Source organism: Platichthys flesus, chromosome 10 (genome assembly GCF_949316205.1).
Source record: "Platichthys flesus chromosome 10, fPlaFle2.1, whole genome shotgun sequence".
NCBI lineage: Eukaryota > Metazoa > Chordata > Actinopteri > Pleuronectiformes > Pleuronectidae > Platichthys > Platichthys flesus.
Genome location: NC_084954.1, coordinates 8,113,360 through 8,134,202, shown reverse-complemented (window position 1 = coordinate 8,134,202; position 20,843 = coordinate 8,113,360). Strand labels below are relative to the sequence as shown.

Here is a 20,843-nt window from a genome sequence, read left to right as displayed (position 1 = left end):
ATCAACCCCTTGACACATGTTGATTGGAAAGGGCAGATATGGGGACTGTGGATATGGATCAGGGGGGGAAAGAGACAATATTACTCACCTATCAGTTTTATTGAAAGGTTGTAAAGGGAATGGCATCACTGTGCATCCTGGTGAAGACATGGGGAAGAGAGGCTACATCTCCTTCCTTTATCAAGCTTTTTCAAAGGGATAGTTGACCCAAAAAAACAAAATTCCCCCTCTATTTACACACCACTATGCCGATGGAGGGCTGAGGGAAGTGTTTGAGTCCACAAAACACTTTTGTAGTTTCAGGGATAAACAGCTTTGCAGCCAAATCCAAAAGATGGTGTAGTTTGAATCTGAGTTGGTAGAGACGAGTCATAAGACCAGGTCAGAATTGTAACATTTCCTCAAACCGTGTAAACATTGAGGTGCGGCGAAAGTTCATCCTTCTCCAAAGGAAACAATGTTGTCATAACTCCACTCTGCATTGTCCTCTCACCACCAAAACCCTGTCACATGATCAGAATCCCAGCCTGAACAGCTATATGTGTCAATATTACCTCAACGTCACAGCGCCACCTACTGATCGCTATGAAACAGGAAGTACTTTATGAATCCACTTTGTATTATCCAACTGGCCCCAAAATTCTTACCTATGATCAGGATCCTGACCTGAAGAGGTCCACTTATTTATTAGGGTCATAGCGCCACCTACTGATCAGTGTGAAAATGAAGTTGTTGTAACATTTTCCAATTGACACAAAATTTCTCACGCAGAGCCCCACTTGAACTGATCTATTAGTCTGTATGTAATTAAAGTGATGACACCACCTACTGGCAACAGGAAGTAACATTTGTTTACAACTATCATTCAATTTACATAAAATTGTCATTGTGTGAATCATAGATATATCTATGGTGTGAATGGCCATTGACAGCATGGACCGTAATGACCAATTGGTAGGCAAGGATTGACGTCGCGTGACGGACGCAGGAAGTGAAGCGTTTATCCTTGCCGCGATGCGCAAAACGCATGCAATGCGGAGCCGTGTGGCCCCATCGCAGATCTCTCTCCAGCCCGGCCCGTTCAGTGCTACAACGTAGCCCTAGTTTTTATTACATGAAGAAGCGGTCGTCATTGACTTCAATTCTATTGGATTTTGCTGCAAGGCTGTTTACACCTGAAACTCCAAAAGTGTTTTGTTGACTCTAACATCTCCCTCACCATCATCGTGTGCATAGTGGTGAGTAGAGATTGAGTGAATTTTCATTTTTGGCACAACTATCCATTTATGTTTGCTTTCTTGTACCTTGCCATTTCCTGAGTTTGAAGTAATACTTTAGAAGTTTCCTCCATCTGACCCCCAAACACCAAAAATAAAGTAATATAAGGCGTTGGCTCCGACAATTTAAAAACAGAAAAAAAACAGAAAGAGTCACATTGAAGCTGCTGAGATATCTTGATCAAAATTCAATGCAACTTGATAACATCTTTCATTCGGCGATAGATAACAATAAATCAATCTATTCTATACCCCAGTATTCATTACTCTGAAGTGCCTGATTATAAACTTTAAATCTAAAGCTTCAGGGTTACACATTATACTTCCCAAAACAATCTATATTAAAAACGTCCTAAAATCCACTAAAAACGCGACGAGAACAGAGACTTTGATAAAACACGCAGATAGCACGTGTGACGTCACGGTCGCTCCACGCATCCGCCCGCCCTCTGATTGGAGGGCGTGTGTTCACGTAGCAACGGTCCGGAAGATGTCGCTGAGGCCAGTCCTGAAAAACTTCCGCCTTAAGTTGTAAAGAAAAACACGGCAGCTAAAAGGCGACCGACGGCGGAACCAGCCCGATTAAGAAGTCAGGCCACAGGTAGATATGAGTCCACATCTGACATGCGTGCACCGACTCGCACATGTGACCCGAAGCGGTTCGTTGACGCGCCGCAGATCACCGTCAAAGTGCAAATGTACGATTTGCGGCAGCTAGCACGTAGGCTACGCTGTTCCCTGCTAGCACTTCGCTACCCTCGACCTGCTCGGCCACAGGCCTCAGCTGTGGATCTTGAACGGTCAGATCGAGCTTCGTTGGACACCATTCACACTCGATTGTCGTCCCCACGCTGGATTTGAATAGTGTGTGAATCCGGATTAACAGGGCAGAGTTCAGTTAGCCTCACATGAGCTGCACGGTAGCTATGCCCAGCTAGCCGAGTAGCTGCCTGGTGTAGCCTTCCAGTCAGGCAGCCGCCGTGTCTGACACTGTAGCTCACAAACTGTGATGTTATCGTTCATCTCTGACACTATTTCAACTCTTAATGACACACGTACACAACTAGCCGGAGTGCTAACCTTTAAGTAAGCTAGCAACTGTGCTAAACGTTACTTTCCCAGTCACGTCCCCCAGACTCTGTCAGTACAATGTAACATCTTGGAAACAGCCATCGAGCCACTGTTTGTTGTTGTGTTCCTTGTTTTCTTGATGCTCAAACGGTTTGATGAATGTTGAAGTTGCTCTTTGGTCTTGCTGTCAGTTGCCTGGTGATTTATCTGTAACAGTGGAAGTGCCGCTCCCTCCTCCAGGCTCAACATGTCCCCTCATCCTGCTGGTTGCAAAGATAGAACCATAAGTTGATCAATAGATGACTGTCTGCCACTATTGTAATAATGCACTGTTAAAAATATATATTTCTTAAAGGTTGGGCAACAAAGCAATATCAATAATTATCACAATATTGTTTTTCATCAGTAGCTATATAATAAAGGTTCAAAATCAATCAAAAAAAATGTTTTTCATTCTCTGCCCATAGAATCACAATTCAAACTCTTCAAACTTCAAATTCTGATAATTGTCAAAGTTGACTGATATGAAATTTTGATTTAATCTTTCTCCGACCTTTAGTTTCTAGACTGGAACATAAGGATGGCAGGTTTTTGGACTAACAAACTGAGACATTTGAATGCAGGAAATTAAAAGAGGAATTTTTCTCTGTTTACCTTAATTTTGTAGACAAAATCGGGGGGGGGGGGGGGGGGATCTGTAAATTAATATGTGACGAAAACCATTTGCATGCAACATTAAAAGAAAATTCTGTACCGATATTTGAGATTATGTAGATACAGTCAATATCATAGTTTGTCCATCAGCGAGTGTTGACTCGTTGTTTTATCTGTAAAATGTTATACATGTGCTGATACCCGTTGCTGCTCTGATACAGTTGCTTTCCTATATTTAATCTCTTATTGCCTGTCTGAACTGAGTGGAATCATTTTTATGTATGGCAAAGGTCTCATAACAATACCGATGGAGGGATGTACCACCAGTTACAAGCCACAGTGGCTGAATGAATTCAATAAATAGCTTACTCACAACATATTTATAGACACTGACCAGTAAAAAGGTATTTGATTTGGATGTGTGATCATAGCCGGCACTTTAACGACTTCATCATGTCAGGATAAGCACCAATAAGGCAATATAGTGTATGTAGATACTCTGTGTTTTAAAAATAAAATATCAATAGTCTTTCTCTGTTTCCTTTTTTTCAGGCTCTTGACGCTCTGGAGCTTTGTGGTTTCCAGAGTGTGAGTGTGTGTGTGTGTGGGGGTGAGTGTATGTGTGAGTGTGTGTGAGCTGCACTTTCCTGCTGACAGTTTGTCCAAGAGCTGCTCCTCCCTGGAGGATGACAATGGAGGAGATGAAGAATGAAGCGGAGACAAACTCCATGGTATCCATGACGCTGTACGCCGTGATGTACCCAGTTTTCAACGAGGTAAAAACATCCAGTGCTGACAGAAGTTGGCCTTCACAAATAGTTTGCTGAAGCATTCTTGACTGCTTGGTCAGTATTGTGTTAAATACCATTCATTCTTAGAGGATTAGTTTCACCTTTGTATCACCAGTGGAAGATTGTTGTGTGTTTTTTTTCATCATCACTAATTCCTTTGTGTTACTTGGACAAAAAAGGGGAAAACTGAGGTCACTCCATAGCAATATAGTATTAATTGAGACACTCTTAAGGAAGTTGTGTTGTTAGTTTGTGTCACTCAATAAGCAGGTAACATTTATGCATTGTTGAGTCATGCTTCAAAACACAGAGAAACATAAATATACTATTCTATCTACTATTAATTACTGTACTTACAATTGAAGTTTGTTTTAATTTATTTTATTAATGTGTTGGCTCCGTAGTTCAGCCTTGACCTCTGTCACTGATTTTCTGCGACTTGCGCGCTTCTGCTTCCAGCCCTGTGTTTCTACATTTAACTCCCTGCTCCTGTACACGTGCTACATAGTCATGATAGGCTACATTTTATTAAAGATTTCATAAAAGATTCAAATAAGATAAGGTTAGAAGAGATAAGATAAACTTAATTGGTTCCACGCCTGAGAAATGAACTTGAAACAGCAACAGATGGTTAGACTGAGGTAGACAAGATGTACAATATGTACAAAATATACACCTCCCACTACAGAAGGAAATATTATTTGAAGAGAAATGTACTTGAGTGAAATGCAGTGGTATGCAAGAGCATTGCTCGAGCATGTATACTGTGTTTGTGCATTTTATATATGAGAAATTTAAAATGTACACATATACTGGCATATATAGACTGTTCTAAGTATATAGGCTGGTGTGGTATACAATATAGAGATTATAAAAATGGTATGGAATGGTTATAAATAGAATATAACAATTAGGATATAGAAGAATGCTTATACACATTAAACCCTGTAGTTAAAATGTATTTGACATCTATTATAGTTGCAGCAAAATTGTCATACAATGTGATTCCCATTACTCTCCATAAACAATAATATAGTGACACAGTTATTTTTTCCTACAATCGCCTTTGTGTTGTTGACTTTGTTACGTCAGCATTAATCCTGTTTTGTGTCTCTCTTTTGTCTGAGCATTAAAGTGTAACTTTGCACCCAGATGTTATTACCAGACTTGTTCAGTAAAGTTCCGTGTTCTTCCCTTTGTCTCCATCAGCTGGAGAGGATCAACCTGTCAGCAGCTCAGACGCTCAGAGCAGCCTTCATTAAGGTAAGACTATGCATGGATCAGATGACCCAAGACAACACCTGAAATATCACAACTTCCCTGACTGGCATCACGTCTTATAATAACATACTTAGGTTGCGTTCCAGTTCCCTGAATATATCTATTTCAGTTATGTTCTACCATCAGTTAAAGTCCCTCTTTGAGGCCACTCTAGCTGTGAACGCTTCAGATTATCTTTTTAATGTTTGCTGAATGAACTAAACTGATTGATTAATTAATGATCAGATTATTTGCTGATTCATTTTCCTTTGGATTCTGCCACAAACTTGGAGAGACAGATGACCAGAGAGCTTATCGAAACTAATGAGACTCGTCCATATTTGAAATTTTAAACAAAGACGAGCTGTGAAATCTCAACCCAGAGTGTTCGTTCTAAACCTTCCACCACAGGTTCAGTTCAACATCCTGGTTCACCTTTAATTATTATAGGGACGTAAATTATGCACTTACTTGTTGATTTTTACCTTTCAAAGAAAAAGGGTTTAATTATCTGGTAACACATGTTATCAATGTGTTTGTTGCCAACTAGAAACTGAGTTTCATCATTTTTTAGCAGCATTTGCTTTGAGAACATTCCTGTTATAACTGAAAAGAGTGATTGAAGGCTAAGAAAATAAAATAATAAAATCCAGGTTGCAAAAAACAATATTTAGATCACTTCCTTGATGTGCATGAAGGTGATGAAAAAATGTATGAGATTTTAATGGTCTTCAGAAACATGAAGCAGATGAGGGAGGGATCACAGAAGAGACGTAACTTTTATTTATTTCTTTACAAGTGAGGGCTCAGCTGGTTTCAAGCCCGGAGGAGAGGGCAGAGTTTTGTCTGCTGCCACTCCAGGTCTCTCACGAAGGAGCCCCTTTATCATTACTGCTACCTCTCTTTAATGTGTTTACCCTGCTCAGGTGGGAAAAAACAATGCAGAGGTTTTTTATTTGCTTATTAGAAAATGAATCTGTTTCGTGACTAAAAACAATGATCAAACAAAGTCATAAAATGTTTATTTAAGTCTTACCCTTTATCAGTTGTGATTTTACAAGTGATGCCTTATGGTTGACATCATATAACATATATGCTTTCATTGCCATGATGCACAGGAACAATAGACACACAGTGGACACACATCACCTCTGTTCCGCTGCTGATGAGTGGCAGCGTTTACCGTTGGGTGAGATGTGATCAACTTACAGCTGTTTTACAATGGCATTTGTGGGTCTTTTGTTCACTCATTGATTGGTGTCTCTGCGGCCCTGATGCTCCAAGTTTCAATTATTCAGGAGTAAAGCTTTTTTTGTGTGTCCACCTGAACTGCCCATAGAGGACTTCTGACGTTCAGTGAACTTCTGACATCGTTCTCTCATTGCCCCCAAGCCTCCTCTGGCTTGTGCTGCCCCTGATTTCCCTCTCACTTCCTGTGATCTCGTCTTTTGTCAGGCGGAGAGGGAGAACCCTGGTTTGACTCAGGACATCATAATGAAGATCTTGGAGAAAAAGAATGTCCAAATCAACTTCACTGAATCGCTACTGCGCATGGCAGCCGATGATGTGGAAGGTAAATATCTTGTTTAAGAGAAAGATGTTCTCAGATACAGCCTATCCTGTCTCCGCAGCCATCTGTTTTTTTGTGTGCATCTGCTTACTCACCTACATGATCGAGTCTCCTGGTAATAATCTGCAAACCCATTTTTCCTGCAGATTTCATGATTGACCGGCCTGAGCAGGAGTTCCAGGATCTAAATGAGAAGGCCAGAGCTCTGAAACACATTCTCAGCAAAATCCCAGATGAGATCAATGACAGAGTACGCTTCCTACAGACTATCAAGTGAGTCTGAGCACGTCCACAGACAAGCACGTCATGCCATATTTAAAACTAGGGCTGTAAAATGATTAACATTTTTAATCAAATTAATCACAGGTTTCTATGGATTAATCAAGATTAATCACATTACCGATTTTCTATGTATATTTTTGTGAAAACAAACATTTTATGACAAAAGACGGATATATACATTTAACATGTTTTCTTTTTATATTCATAAATAAAAAAAACGGTGCTGCAACTCAGCAGTTCTTTAGCAGTTGTCTTTGCTCTTCCATATGGAACATTAATATAATCTTCATCCTAAACAGAATTTGGGCTTCTTAGCCATTGTATGGTTGAATAAATTTTTTTTCTTTTCTTTTTAAATCAAACAGAAATTATTTGAGCTTCTTAGCCATTCTTTTTATAGGATGGTTGACATTTTTTTATATTTTTTGGCAAACAACCATTAACCACACCATGACACCGTCTAATGCCTCTCAAGGTCCTCTTAGCTAGTCGTTATTTAGCCAGTTGGTGAGGCAAACTAACTTGTTCACATTCTCTGACAGTAAAGCTGACCGCTTCTTTTGCCCAACGTGTCCTGCGAGTGAGTCTGGTTTGGCGCATTCCACTTGAACGCCCCTCGCCAACCGACGCATGCTTCGCGTTGCGGTGGTACTTTAGGCTGGTATTACTACTGTGAAACGATAACGTCTTCCCACAGAGTGTACATAGCACATTGGTTTAGTTGAATGTTCGATCTTAATTTTTTTCAACCCGATCTTCCCGGACAGTTTGTTTGAATGGCCGCTGCCGTCTGATTGCATTAGAACGGCGACTAGTGCAGAGTAGGCGGAATTGTGGGTATATTGGAAGGTCCTTCTGCGCATGCGTTCAAATAAAGAATTAATCCTATAATTTAATCATAACGCGTTAACGCGTTTTTTTTCACGGCTCTATTTAAAACACAAGTGTGTACTGTTAGAGATTAGAGAACTTATTAGAGCCCGACTAATATATTGTCAAAAATTGACCGTTATAAGTCTTTCACAGACAAATCTGTACTTTAGAGTTGTCAATATGTGCAAAAATCCATATGGCCTGGCTCGACAATTAATCACCAATAAATATCTGTAATGTACACATAACTTAAATACAGATGTTTTGTATAGTGCACAGGCTGTGCTTAAAATAACTAACAGCATTGTATTTCATGTGTGTCAGCACTGAGCTACAAACACACACATACGCACACACACTGGAGACTCATTTTGATTCAATAACACTATTATCCAAATATTGAATATTATACTACACAGGAATTGCATATTAATCTCATAGATGTACTTATTTTTATATGGTACACATAAGCCTCTTCATTTTCATACCATTTCATATAACATGTACCCAGCTTTCCATCATTATTCCATATAAGCTGATTGTGATCATCACACGTTTCCCAAAGAATTCAATGTAATGTCTTCAGATGTCTCAGTTTGTTCCATCAGAAAAATCCAAAGGTGTTTAGTTTTTACAATGGTGTAAAGCTGAGAAAAGAAGATAATCTTTCGTTTGGAGAGAATGATCAGACCCTTTCTTCATCCTGAAATAGATAAAACGATAAGTGAAAGATGAAAATAGAGACTGATTAAGTCTGACAAGTCTGACAAGCCACAAATCCTTTCTTCCCTGCAACTTTTAGCTTTAAAATGCACGTAAGCCACTAACCCAACAAATAGCAGCTAGTGTAGTGAATCATTCTTCATGTTTCTGGCGAGCATTGCTGCTCTTTATTTTCCCACCATAAAAATGTCAATACCCTGCTGCTACAGAGTGTTAATGTAGCAGAAGGGTCTTGACATAATCTTTGGTAGCATTCTACCAAAGATTATTCTTGTAGAACCGCTATGTTTGAGGTTTTTGGCAACAGTGAGCTGCAGTAACAAAACAGGAAGTGAAGGAAACAAAAAAATGAGGTCAATACACATTTGGAAAATCTTTCATGAGAAAGAGGGAGGTGCAAATAATACAATTGTTAACTGTTCTCTACAGACGTCACTTACTGTGACAAGTCTTGTTGACCTTGCCGCATTCTCACTGTTATTGCCTTTTTTTTATCTGTCAGAGACATAGCCAGCGCCATAAAAGAGCTCCTGGACACAGTCAACAATGTCATTAAGAAGTATCAGTACCAGAATCGCAGAGTGAGTGACACACGCAGACACACAAATACACACCCGTATACAGTGAAAAAAACTGCTCCTTGTTTCACAATGACATTTCTGTGTCTTTTCTTTCTGCTTAAGGCCCTGGAACACCAGAAAAAGGAGTTTGTGAAATACTCCAAAAGTTTCAGCGACACCCTCAAAACATACTTCAAAGACGGAAAGTAAGTGTAACCGGGAGACTGTGTTTGACTCAACTTATATTTGCACTGTAATTATTGTGTTTAATTATGCCCAGCAACTTTACAATGACAATAACATTATTGGATGCTGGGGCCAAAACAAAGTCATACTTAGGGCTATTTGTTTTTTACAGTGTTCAAACATACGAGATACTATGTGTTAATTAGGAAGTGTTATAAGTGCGGTTAGGTTTGATAGGTGACTTTTAAAAAGGTACTAAGGTAAATATTTTCCTCGGGTTTCAAAATTTCGTGCCAAGCTGAGCTGCTGCTGGCTGTGGCTTCATTTTTATCAACTGACATGGTGGAGATGGTTTCTGACCTTCATTACAGCCAGCCACTGGGGGGCGATCAAGAGGATTTGGTCTTCACTCTCGGCAGGCTGTCATGTCGTCACCTGGGTTGATATGATAAATGTCCTTGACAGGTCATCACGGTGTCAATAACAACCCAACATGATAAGCTTCATAAGGACATGCTGTATATAACTTTTGCTGGTTAGACATTAACTGACCAAGAGAGCACTTGAGGGCAGGACTGTTTGCCTGAAGTGACTCCGCTGGTCACTTATTAGTCTTTCAATGTCCTGGTAGAAACGGCCCCATTCATACTGTTTCCCCAGCAATACTTCACCAGTTGTTTAGACACTGTTCAGTCCTTTATCTGTTCTGTTTTCTCAAGTTGACGTTCTTCCTCGTTTCCTAGGGCGATAAATGTCTTCATCAGTGCAAACCGGCTCATCCACCAAACCAACCTCATACTGCAGACCTTCAAACCCGTTGCCTAGCCCTCGGAGACCACAGAGTCCCCCCCCCGCCCCTGTGTCCTGTGGGGAGCAACTGCTAGAATGGTGGAAGCTTGAAGAGCGCCTGACCCATATATGTAAATTAGAAAGAGTTGATTTTAGGGTTGGGGGGTCGATTCCGTTGGAGTCGAGATTCTAGATTCCAGTTCAAGAGACTGAAAAGTGCCATTTGTTTTTTCAATGAGGATTTTCCAGTCTTGATTTGGAACTGAATGGGCCCAAAGTCTTGGTTGATTGATTGATTTTATTTGGACAGTTTTAATTTATAACCCTGGTCTTTGGTTGGGAGTAGGCGAGGTGTTTATTAAAGACTAATTGCCATTTTTCTAATATATTCATGTTGATCATTTTACTTTTAGCTTTTCAGACATGGCTACACCGCATTCAGTACGGGGCCCGTCTCAGCCGTCTACACTGGTTTTCTCTTCTCGCCTCCCATTTGTGTCTTTCGCCATGGTCTGTATGCGCAGGATTGACAAAAGCACCTGACCGCAGGTGAAAAAGCTGCAAGGAGAGGAGAGGAAACAGTGCGGGACATTTAGGAGGCAGACCCAGATTTCATTTCTCTTTATTATCAGAAGACAGAAAGCCAAATGACTTCCAGCACAGTGTGCGCCTTACCAAGTCCTGTAACATTCCCTCCTCTCAGAGTGTAATGAAGTGTAGCCAGTCCCTGCTGTTGGGGGATGTAGAGAGAGAAATGAAAGTTCTGTATTTAACTGATATCTGGTTGCAAATGTTCAATAAATAGTTTCCAAATGATGATGCTTTTTTAAATGTGTCCGAGTCCAATATGTATGCGGTGGCTTCTTTGTTCATGGTAATGGAAAGGAGTTTAATTTGAGGGTTATTTTTATTTTTTTTCTTTACTTATGTCTCCTTTGGCTGAAATAACGAAGAAAGAAAACTTTATTATGAAGGAGTTTCTGTTAGGCTAATGTGTTGTTCTGCATTAGTGTAAACAAGGTGTAACTTTAAACTTGCAACTGAATCAGCCTTGCACTTGTATAACACACAGTATATAAAGTTGGATATCATGTCTCCACTCCCACTTCCCAGAAATCAGGCCCAAAAATCTCAGAAACGAGCACCCCCATCTTGCACATATTGAGCTGGATTCGCTGCTGTCAATCGTGACTTTTTCACCCAATTATTAAAGCATCATTACAAGTTGAAACAATGGTAAATAATGGTAAATTAAATACTTCAGCATACATCAGTGTGGTAAGAACTTTCAAAAAATGACAAAAAACATCCTTGAGTGTACTTTCACTTTCTGATTTGATTTGGTCCATGAGCAACAAGGAGCTATTTAAGACCTATACTGCAGCCAGTCACAAGGTGGGGGGGAAAAGCTATGTCGTCAGTCTTTATATACAGTCAATGATGTAACACTGGATTCACATTGGACTGAATTCTCCCTGTTAAAAACCTGGTGCCTATTTACCTACATGAAATATTTCAATTTAGAGGCTCGTAATAAGCTAGAATGATTAAAAATGGATAAAAAAAAGTGATTTGAAATAGGCAATGTTAACAGGTTGATTTGTTATCATGAATCGGTAGAAAAGCAGTATGCAGGAAAGGTCTTTAGGAGCATAGATGGGCCGTGGATCGCCAGTTTGCCAAGAAATGTGTGAGAATGTTTAAAAACAGTGTTCCTCAAAGAAGGAAAGGAAGGGATTTGGATATTCCATCCTCTGCAGTGCATTACATCATTAAAAGATTCAAGGAATCTGGAGGAATTTCAGTGCATAAAGAGCTAGGGCTCAAGACTAAGCTAACTGACCGTGCTCTCCGATCCCTCAGACGACACTGCCTTCAGAACCGTCATTTATCTAAAAGCAATATAACCACATGGGCTCAGGATTACTTTGGCCAACCTTTAACAGGCACTACAATAAGAAGTTACATTCACAAATGCCAGTTAAAACTTCACCATGCCAAAAGGAAGCCTTATGTTAACTGTGTCCAGAAGCGCCGTCGACTTGGATCCAGCACTGTGGAAACGTGTGTTTTGATCTGACGAGTTAGTATTTCAGGTCTTTTTTGGAAGAAGTGGACGCTGTGTACTTCAGATCAAAGATGTAAAGGACCATCCAGACTGTTACCAGCAACAAGTTCTAAAACCAGCGTCTGTCCTGGTATGGGCTTGTGTCAGTGCCCTTGTTAAAGGTAACTTACAATTCTGTGATGGCACCATTAATAACGAAAAGTACATCGAGATTTTGGAGCAGCATCTGTCGCCTTCAAGACGACATCTTTTCCAGAGACACTTATGCATATTGCAACAAGATAATGAAAAACCACATTCTGCACACATAAAAAAAGCATGGCTGCAGAAGAAGAGGGTGGGGGTGCTGGACTGGCCTGCGTGCAGTTCCAACTTGGCCACAAAAGAGAATATGTGATGCATTTTGCATAAAAAAAAACAACATAAGAATATACCCTCAGGTGTATTGGACATTTTGATTTCTCTCACATTTTGCATTTTTACATCAGAAGCTCAACCTGTTACCACCTATCTCAAGGAAATCTAATGACGGATTTTCGTCATTTACTGTAATTATAGTCGATGTGATGAGGGACAGTGCAGAAAATGACCTGAGCTGGATGCAATCTATAACTAAATAAAATGTAAATAAACCAATAAGTCCCATTTATCATCACCCAGCACCTCTGCAGCTCTCCGGACTATCATTGACCCCTTGACCTGCATTCAATTCAGAGTTGTCCTGTCCGTGCAGTCCCGTCCATCAGCCCTGCCCCCCTGAGTTCAGCAGTCCCGCTCTTTTCAGCGCCTTGTCCACGTTGGGAACCAGTTTTTCATGGAAGTCCCACAGTCGTTTGTCCACATTGAGCTGCTCCAGCGTCAGCGCCCGCTGAAGAGCCACACGGACGTGAATGATCCGACAGATCTCTTGTGGAACCTGGAAGTGATTTCCCATATGTTTGATGACCTCGTGCACTGACGTCTGCTCCACCAACCTGTGTTTGCACAGAGACCTCACTTGGTAACAAATATTTGTTCATAATACACTCCCAGTGATGTCATTTCTTTTTAGGGTCTCCATTATGGTCGAAATATGGTCAAAAAACGGACTTCTGAGACAAGTTGTCTTTGTAAATTTATCTGTAAAAAGCTTTCCGCAGAAATGATTGTCTCTGTGTGGGTTACCTCCTGATCCCAAAACAAGCAGAGAGGTGTGTGTGAATGTATTGTTCTGATTCTGGAACTTATTGTTTGAAAAGGTGTGAATTATAGGCTGCATTCTAAATGTGGGGTTAGGGTGTTAGTCAGCTGAGTTCTTCAAACAAAGCACAAACACAGTTAAACCAGACTAGAGCCAATGGTCCCATGAAAAGATGATATCAGGATCAACTTCTGCAAGACATGATTAGACGATGGGCTCACATGCTAGACAGTTGGTGCCCCATAAAATGTATGTTGAGCTGTACCCTAGATTGAATGTCTGCTGAAATCACGAGATAAGAAGTTATTAAGTAAATTAACATTACACCTTTTAGTACATTAAATACTGCAAAAAACAAATGAATACAAATAAAAGCTATTCAAGTAGTATTCAATTCAATTTTAAGACTTTAAAATTAACAGAGAAATCCACATACCTTGGCTGAAGTATCATCTTGTGCGGATGGTATACATTTATGCTGGGTTCCTCCCTGTAGATGTGCTCCAGAATATTGACTCCTGGCAGCCCGTTCCATTGCGGTAGGTGAAACCTCCCACTTGGCTCAAAGTGTTTTTTGGGAAAAATATGGTTCTTGATGAAGAAAACCCCTATCTACAGAATATGGCCCAGCGTGGAAGATGGAAAGACAAATATAAGCATCAAGATAAACAGATTGATCTTATAAATAATATTTTCAAATACACACTATCATAAATGTCCTACATTTGGATGCTGCTCTTGGAGCATGTTCATCATAGACATCAGGTTGTCGTGTTGGTAAGGCATTATAATCTCATCGATGTCGTTCAGCAAGACGTAGCGTGAGCGCTCCATGGATCTGTAAATGCACTCATTGAGCGTGGCTAACTGGCCAAAGTAGTGCACGTCCCCTCCGTGCTCTGAGAAGAGCCAACCTTTAGATGGATTCAGATGTTGGTGGATGGGCCAAGGAACTATCTCCAGGAAGCCGTCCTGGCTGTAGATCTGCAACAGACGATCGAGCTCTGGGCCACAGCTTGTTTTATAGATCACCACTCTGCCCACACCCAACAGCCTGGGGGAAAAAGAGATGCGAAGGTTAAATCATTAGTTTACACATATTACAAAAACACATTAAGATTGTTGTCGCCAGGCAAGTGTTGGTTTCCCATCAACTCTATATATTGGAAGACTTGTCAGGAAAAGTGAAGCTAAAACTTCTTTGCCGTCCCCTGGTGGCTGGGTGCAGAATAGGTCATAAACTTAGCTTCCGCTGTGTTAGTTGATGGGACTAACTTTGATCATGACTTGTTTGGTACACGGCAGGTAGCAGAATAGATCTTAAGATCTTTAAAGTAACACTGGAGGCTGATGAACCAAAATGTGCTATGAAGCTCTCTATAAAGTTCGCTGCAGCAGAGTCCGATGATAACACTTATCAAGATATGATATGATGCTATCCCTCTGCAAGGTTGTGGCAGGGTGAGCTTTATGATTCACTCTCGCTGTGGCTCAGATGTTGTTGTGCTTTCTACACGCTGTTCACCAGACCTGGAGCTGCTAACGATAAAAGTGCTCCCCTTTTGCCTTTCCCGTGAATTCAGCTCCGTCATCATCACAGCTGTTTATATTCCACCGCAGGCAGATAAAACGTGCGCGTTAGACGATCTGTACGGAGTTATTAATGGACTTTAGGATGCACACCCTGAGGCAGTCTCTATTGTTGTTGGTGACTTTAATAGGGCTGATATGAGAAAAGTTCTGCCTAAATATCATCAGCATATTAACTTTCCCACTCGGGGTGATCAGACTCTTGACCATTGTTACTCGCAAATTCGGAACAGCTACAAACCCCTCCCCCGCCCCGCTTTCGGGAAGTCGGATCACGTTTCCATTATGCTAGTTCCAACCTACAGACAACGGCTAAAACAGGAAAAAATGGTTTTTCGGGCAGTTCACCGCTAGAGTGCTGAATCCATAGCACTCTCCAGGACTGCTTTGAAACAACAGATTGGCAGATGTTCTGTGTTGCAGCTGATGGGGACATTAACGAATAAACAGATACTGTCTCTTCATATATCTCCAAATGCATAGATGATGTTGTCCCTAGGGTCAGTGTCAGGACTTTCCCAAACCAAAAGCCCTGGGTAAATGGCAATGTCCCTGCTAAGCTCAGAGCATGGTCCTCTGCCCATAAATCTGGTGACCCGGAAGCGTTGAGGAAGTCCAGATATAACCTGCGGAGAGCCATCAGAGATGGTAAAAGAGACTTCAGGGACAAGCTGGAATCCAACTACCTCAGCTCTGATCCCCGTCGCTTGTGGGGTGGCCTGCGACACATCACTGGCTATAAAGGGAGAAGTAGCAGTGATGATCAGCATGCTGCCTCCCTACCTGATGACCTCAACACCTTCTACACACGGTTTGAGGCAGCCAACATCCTTCCATCTGCGAGACTGGCTGAGGACCTAGACAATGACTCTGTCCCTGAACGTGGCTGACGTGAGGCGAGAGCTTCGAAGAGTGAAGCCTCGAAAGTCATCTGGGCCAGATGGAGTTCCAGGCTGCGTCCTCAGGGGGTGTGCCGACCAGCTAGCGGAGGTCTTCACCTCCATATTCAACCTCTCCCTTCAACCTCTCCCTACAATTGTCAACAGTCCTGCTTCAAGCAGGCCACCATCATCCCCATACCTAAGAAATCAACTATCACCTGCTTAAACGACTACCGCCCTGTAGCACTGACCTCCACCATCATGAAGTGCTTCGAGCGGCTGGTCAAAACCCACATATGCTCCACCCTTCCTGACACCCTTGACCCCTTCCAGTTTGCATACCGCCCCAACCGATCGACCGACGATGCCATCGCCCTGACAACACACACCACCCTCTCCCACCTGGAAAAGGCCAACACATATGTGAGGATGCTGTTCGTGGACTACAGCTCCGCGTTCAACACAATTGTGCCTGCCAAACTTGTCCCCAAGCTCAGGAGCCTGGGTCTTAAAACCCCCCTGTGTAACTGGATCTTGGACTTCCTGACAAGCAGACCCCAGGTGGTGATAATCGGTAACAACACCTCCTCCTCACTGACCCTGAGCACCGGGGCCCCTCAAGGCTGCGTGCTCAGTCCCCTTCTGTACTCCCTGTACACACAGGACTGTGTGGCAACACACGGTTCAAACATCATCCTTAAGTTTGCAGACGACACCACCATCCTGGGTCTCATCTCCAACAATGACGAGACCGCCTACAGAGATGAGGTCAGAGGCTTGGAGACATGGTGCCAAAAGAACAACCTGTCTCTCAACGTTTGCAAGACCAAGGAGATGATCGTGGACTTCAGGAAGCTGCAGAGGGGGGGTCACGGCCTGTTACACATTGATGGAGCTGTAGTGGAGAGAGTCTCCGAATTCAAGTTCCTCGGTGTGTTCATCACGGATGACCTGACCTGGTCCAAACAAGCGGACTCTGTGGTGAAAACTTCACGAAAGCGTTTATACTTCCTGAGGAGACTCAAGAAGTTTGGCATGGCTGCAAAAACATTAACAAACTTCTACAGGTGCATCATTGAGAGCATCCTCTCAAGCTGCACTACTGCCTGGTTTGGTAGCTGCTCCGCTGCTGATCGAAAGGCCCTGCAGAGGGTGGTGAAGACAGCGGAGCGCATCATCGGCTGCCATCTCCCTTCCGTGCATCTCATCTACAACACAAGATGTCTGAGAAAAGCATGGAAGATCTTCAAGGACCATAGCCATCCAGGTGTGGACTTCTCACACTGTTGCCGTCTGGCAGACGTTAACGGAGCATCCGAGCACGGACTACCAGACTCACAAACAGCTTCTACCCCCAGGCCATCAGGCTTCTGAACAATCAACATTTGGATATATTCCTATATTCATATTATTTAATTTAATTTAATATTACCCAGTCCTTCACCGTGTAAACTGCTACTTCATTTGACTTTGACTTGACTATGTTATATTTATACATATATTCATATTATTTTATTATATTACAGCGATGATGCTGTCATTGGCACATGTGACAATAAACTTTGACTTTGACTTTGACTTTGACTGACTTTGACTTTGTGCTTAGACATAATATGCACCTTTGGGCAAATTGCTATTGTAAGCATTCATCTGGTCAATGGTGATTCTAGAGTGCTGATATTTACCAAATGTTTGCCATTAACGATGTCCACTGTTGTGATCATGTAACATGTTGGCTAAACCAAAGTATTGGACAAATTAATACTTTGACTTTATATTGGAGCTACTGCTGAAAAAGTAAAGGAATCACAATAAATCTTCCAGAGGGAACAGGAATGAATCGTTGGGTTCCCTGTCGCTGTGAACGTGTCCAAACAATCACCTGCTGCATTCCTCCAACATGAAAAGGAAAACTCTGGAAAATGTCTACCATTTTTCCTTTTCGTTTTCTGAAATTACTGTAAAGTATATCAGAGAAAAGGTGACTGAGATTTTTGTGGCGTTGCTGCTGCACTGACCTGTACATCTCCAGGGTCTGGGCGAACTGAAGCACGTTGTTGTAGTCTCCAAACAGGTTGGAGATGCAGACTGTGAAGTTAAACTGCAACTTTTCCTTCTCGTCCATGTTCGTCTTTCTGTTGCTTATCGGGAGCCAAATCTGTTTAGATAAATTCCCACTCTCTGGCTGAGTCAGAAGAGTGACATGTGGCGCATTGCAGTTTTCAGGAATCGGACACATGACATCTGTCGTGACGAAGGGAAATCCAAAGTTGTCTGAATGTGGTACAATTTTTGCTGGAGTTGTGATCGACAAGAAACCTTCACAGCAGAAGCGACAGTGAAGAGGTTGGATGGAGTCTCTCCTGAAGAGGCCAATGATGCGTATATCAAAGCCTTTGACCCTCTGGTCCATGAAGGCCGACAACAGTAGGTGCTTGGTGTTGTTGAGGGGGGTGATGGTCTGATCAGAGACATGAGAGGGGCAAATGCCCGTAGCTCTGTGTGAGTTCGGGATAGATCTGTTCCTCCTGGATGAGCTGAAGATTAAGATGCTGACGAAGGTAATAATGAAGAGGAGGAAGAGCTTCCGTCTTAGGCCTTTTATCTCGTCCATCACAGAAGACAGATTCCCAACCTGCGGCAGAATAATTAACCACAAAAGGAGAAGCAAACACAGTGAGATCAGACACCCAACCCACGTGTAGCATTAGTGTATTTATCTAGTTACAATATTAACTTCACCCCCAAAACATCATTGATCAAGAGCCTGACACCGGCTACACAAGAAATCCAAATGTAAAGTGGAATTTTGTTTGGATCATCCAATATTTATTCTTTAAATCCCAGGATGCAACCTTGCAGTTGGACCTATTCTCAGTTAACATGCACATCCGTGCTATATTTTATTATTGTAACTTGTTCAGTAAAAGCTGGGTGATATAGAGATGTTAACTTTGTGGAGCTCAAGCTAGCACAACGATACAAAAAGGTTATTTTAACGTAAAAAGTTGCCCCGATGATCACTGCCTATATGAGACACCTTGACATAGGAAAATTACGAAAATCAAGTTGCAGTTTAATGAATACTTTCAATCTTAGCTGTTAAAAGGGCTAGTACCACATGGAGTACTCCTCCCCACCCCTCTCAGAGTGGCACGCTCCATCTATCTAATTTAGCTCATGATCCCTCCACCAGAGGCAATCTATAAGAGAGCTTGTCCAATTCCTGTTTACATTGGCTGCAATTCACCTAAAAAGGGCAGTCATGATGAGGTATTTTGCAATGAATTTGAGTGCACAAAGATAAACAGGTAAAATTATAAATTGTACTTGTGTCTCTACAAAAAGGCCCATGTTTTATTTCATGGTCAGTTATGGGTTTATGAAGGAAATCGATTGATCGTTTGAAGGATGATCAGGAGATTTGTTGTGTAAAATGATCAAATATAAATCAGGATAATGTAGAAGCTGCCAACTGATGATAGTGGAAATCACTTTTGTTGATCAGAAAAAGTTCATCCATTTCATTCTATAAAAAACCTTTTCCACTGGTCAAAAGACATTGGCATCTGCTAACATCTTGCCTGTGTCTATAGTGGGAATGGATTCAATCGCCATTCAAATGACTGCAGGCGACATAGGATTTAATCCTATCTGCAGTGATGGAAAAGTGACACTCGGGTTAATGCCATAATTAAGCTGGGAATGGGAAAGGAGTCAACGGCACAAACTGCTAAGTGTGAGCAGAGGCATTGAGTGTATTTATTCAGAGATAAAAAAGATTTTCTCATACATACTCTGCATACTGCAGTGCAGTGAAAACTTATTTTTTTGTGCTGGGGTAAAGTTCAGAACCAGCTTCGTATCCTGAAGAAGATTATCAGGAGAGATAAAACAATCATTGATAATCCTTCAGGCCACCAAAAGCAGGAAGGGAAGTTATTTCCTACAATATTCTTTCAATCTCCATTTGTTTTCTGTCTAGCACAATGTAATCGTAAAAGGTTAGTGGAAGTGAATATATAAAATGACCCTGACCAACACTCACATGTTAACAGAACATCATCAAGTTTCACAAATTCAGTTGATGTCATTAGAATCAAATGTTGTTGCTGATTTCTCATGAACAACATGTGAAGTGTGTCTACAGATATTACAGATATCTTACCTAAAGGTGACTCTGGTAAAAGTAAAAGTCACCCGTATGAAAATGACTTGAGTAAGAGTGTTAAAGTAGCTCATATTAAATGTACTTAAGTATCAAAGAACGTACACAACATAATAAACAAGTGCCTCTTGTGTCTGCCTAGTTACACTAATAGACCACAGTATAACCACAACAAAATTGTTAACTGTAAATATCACAAAACATGGACCTTTCACTTTCTAATCAGTAGCAGGAATGATACACAATGCCCCTTATGATAACCCAGCAAAAGGAAACAAGATCTAGGCACAATAGTTTTCCTCTTCTGTTTACCACCTGCACAGTGCTAGTACAGAGAAGAAAAGATCACTGACTTAAATTTCAGACTGAATAATAAAGTCTAAACTGAACCGATCTCCTGCATGAGCCCCTTGGTAATTCTAACGGGAATAAATGGATGGGGGATGTGCTTGCTTGATTAAATTACACAACATTGTTTCTTCAGGGGTCAACTTTTCTTTGTGTGAGGTGTTTGTTACTTAACATTACATTTCATTTAGCTGCCGCTTTTATCCTATGAAACGTACCTTAAGTGCATTTAAACATGAGGGTACAAACCCAACAACAAGACTATACTATTTTCTATATATTGCTGTACATTTCTATTTCTTTATATTCCTTCACCCATGTACTGCATGCTACTTCTTTGTTATCTTCTGCTGCTGTAACCTTGCAAATGTCCCCATTACGGGACTAATAAAGGACTTCTTATCTTATCTTAAAGAAAAGTGTTCTATAATATTTTTTACTATTATATTTATACATATGAACATGTTAAAAGAACATTATAAGTTGAGTCAAGTGGAAATGAATATCATAAATACTGATACTCACTCAGAGCTGAAGTGCAGGAGCTCCAGTAGTGGCAGTTGATGCAGCAC

At 41.3% G+C, this 20,843-nt stretch overlaps 2 protein-coding genes across 2 annotated transcripts; one reads left to right on the top strand and one right to left on the bottom strand.

Annotated features, from left to right (window-relative positions):
* The first annotated feature begins 1,727 nt into the window (after positions 1-1,727).
* LOC133961732 (programmed cell death protein 10) lies at positions 1,728-10,867 on the top strand. The gene is made up of 8 exons (XM_062397045.1): positions 1,728-1,878; positions 3,555-3,778; positions 5,003-5,056; positions 6,509-6,626; positions 6,770-6,896; positions 9,004-9,082; positions 9,185-9,267; positions 9,991-10,867. Exons 2-8 carry the CDS (start codon positions 3,689-3,691, stop codon positions 10,070-10,072), a joined length of 633 nt encoding a protein of 210 aa, XP_062253029.1. The 5' UTR covers positions 1,728-1,878; positions 3,555-3,688; the 3' UTR covers positions 10,073-10,867.
* Positions 10,643-20,843, bottom strand: LOC133961731 (uncharacterized). Its single transcript, XM_062397044.1, has 5 exons — positions 20,797-20,843; positions 17,774-18,390; positions 14,008-14,338; positions 13,721-13,896; positions 10,643-13,078 (listed from the first exon to the last, which is right to left on the bottom strand). Exons 2-5 carry the CDS (start codon positions 18,367-18,369, stop codon positions 12,847-12,849), a joined length of 1,335 nt encoding a protein of 444 aa, XP_062253028.1. The 5' UTR covers positions 18,370-18,390; positions 20,797-20,843; the 3' UTR covers positions 10,643-12,846.

Excerpts from the sequence above, each read along its gene's own strand:
- LOC133961732 (XM_062397045.1), top strand. The coding sequence starts at position 3,689 with ATGACAATGGAGGAGATGAAGAATGAAGCGGAGACAAACTCCATGGTA. Across the intron at positions 6,897-9,003 it reads CGCTTCCTACAGACTATCAA|AGACATAGCCAGCGCCATAA; the intron begins GTGAGTCTGAGC and ends TTTATCTGTCAG. Across the intron at positions 9,268-9,990 it reads ACATACTTCAAAGACGGAAA|GGCGATAAATGTCTTCATCA; the intron begins GTAAGTGTAACC and ends CTCGTTTCCTAG.
- LOC133961731 (XM_062397044.1), bottom strand. The coding sequence starts at position 18,369 with ATGGACGAGATAAAAGGCCTAAGACGGAAGCTCTTCCTCCTCTTCATT. Across the intron at positions 13,897-14,007 it reads TCCAAGAGCAGCATCCAAAT|ATAGGGGTTTTCTTCATCAA; the intron begins GTAGGACATTTA and ends CATATTCTGTAG. Across the intron at positions 13,079-13,720 it reads AAGATGATACTTCAGCCAAG|GTTGGTGGAGCAGACGTCAG; the intron begins GTATGTGGATTT and ends GTGCAAACACAG.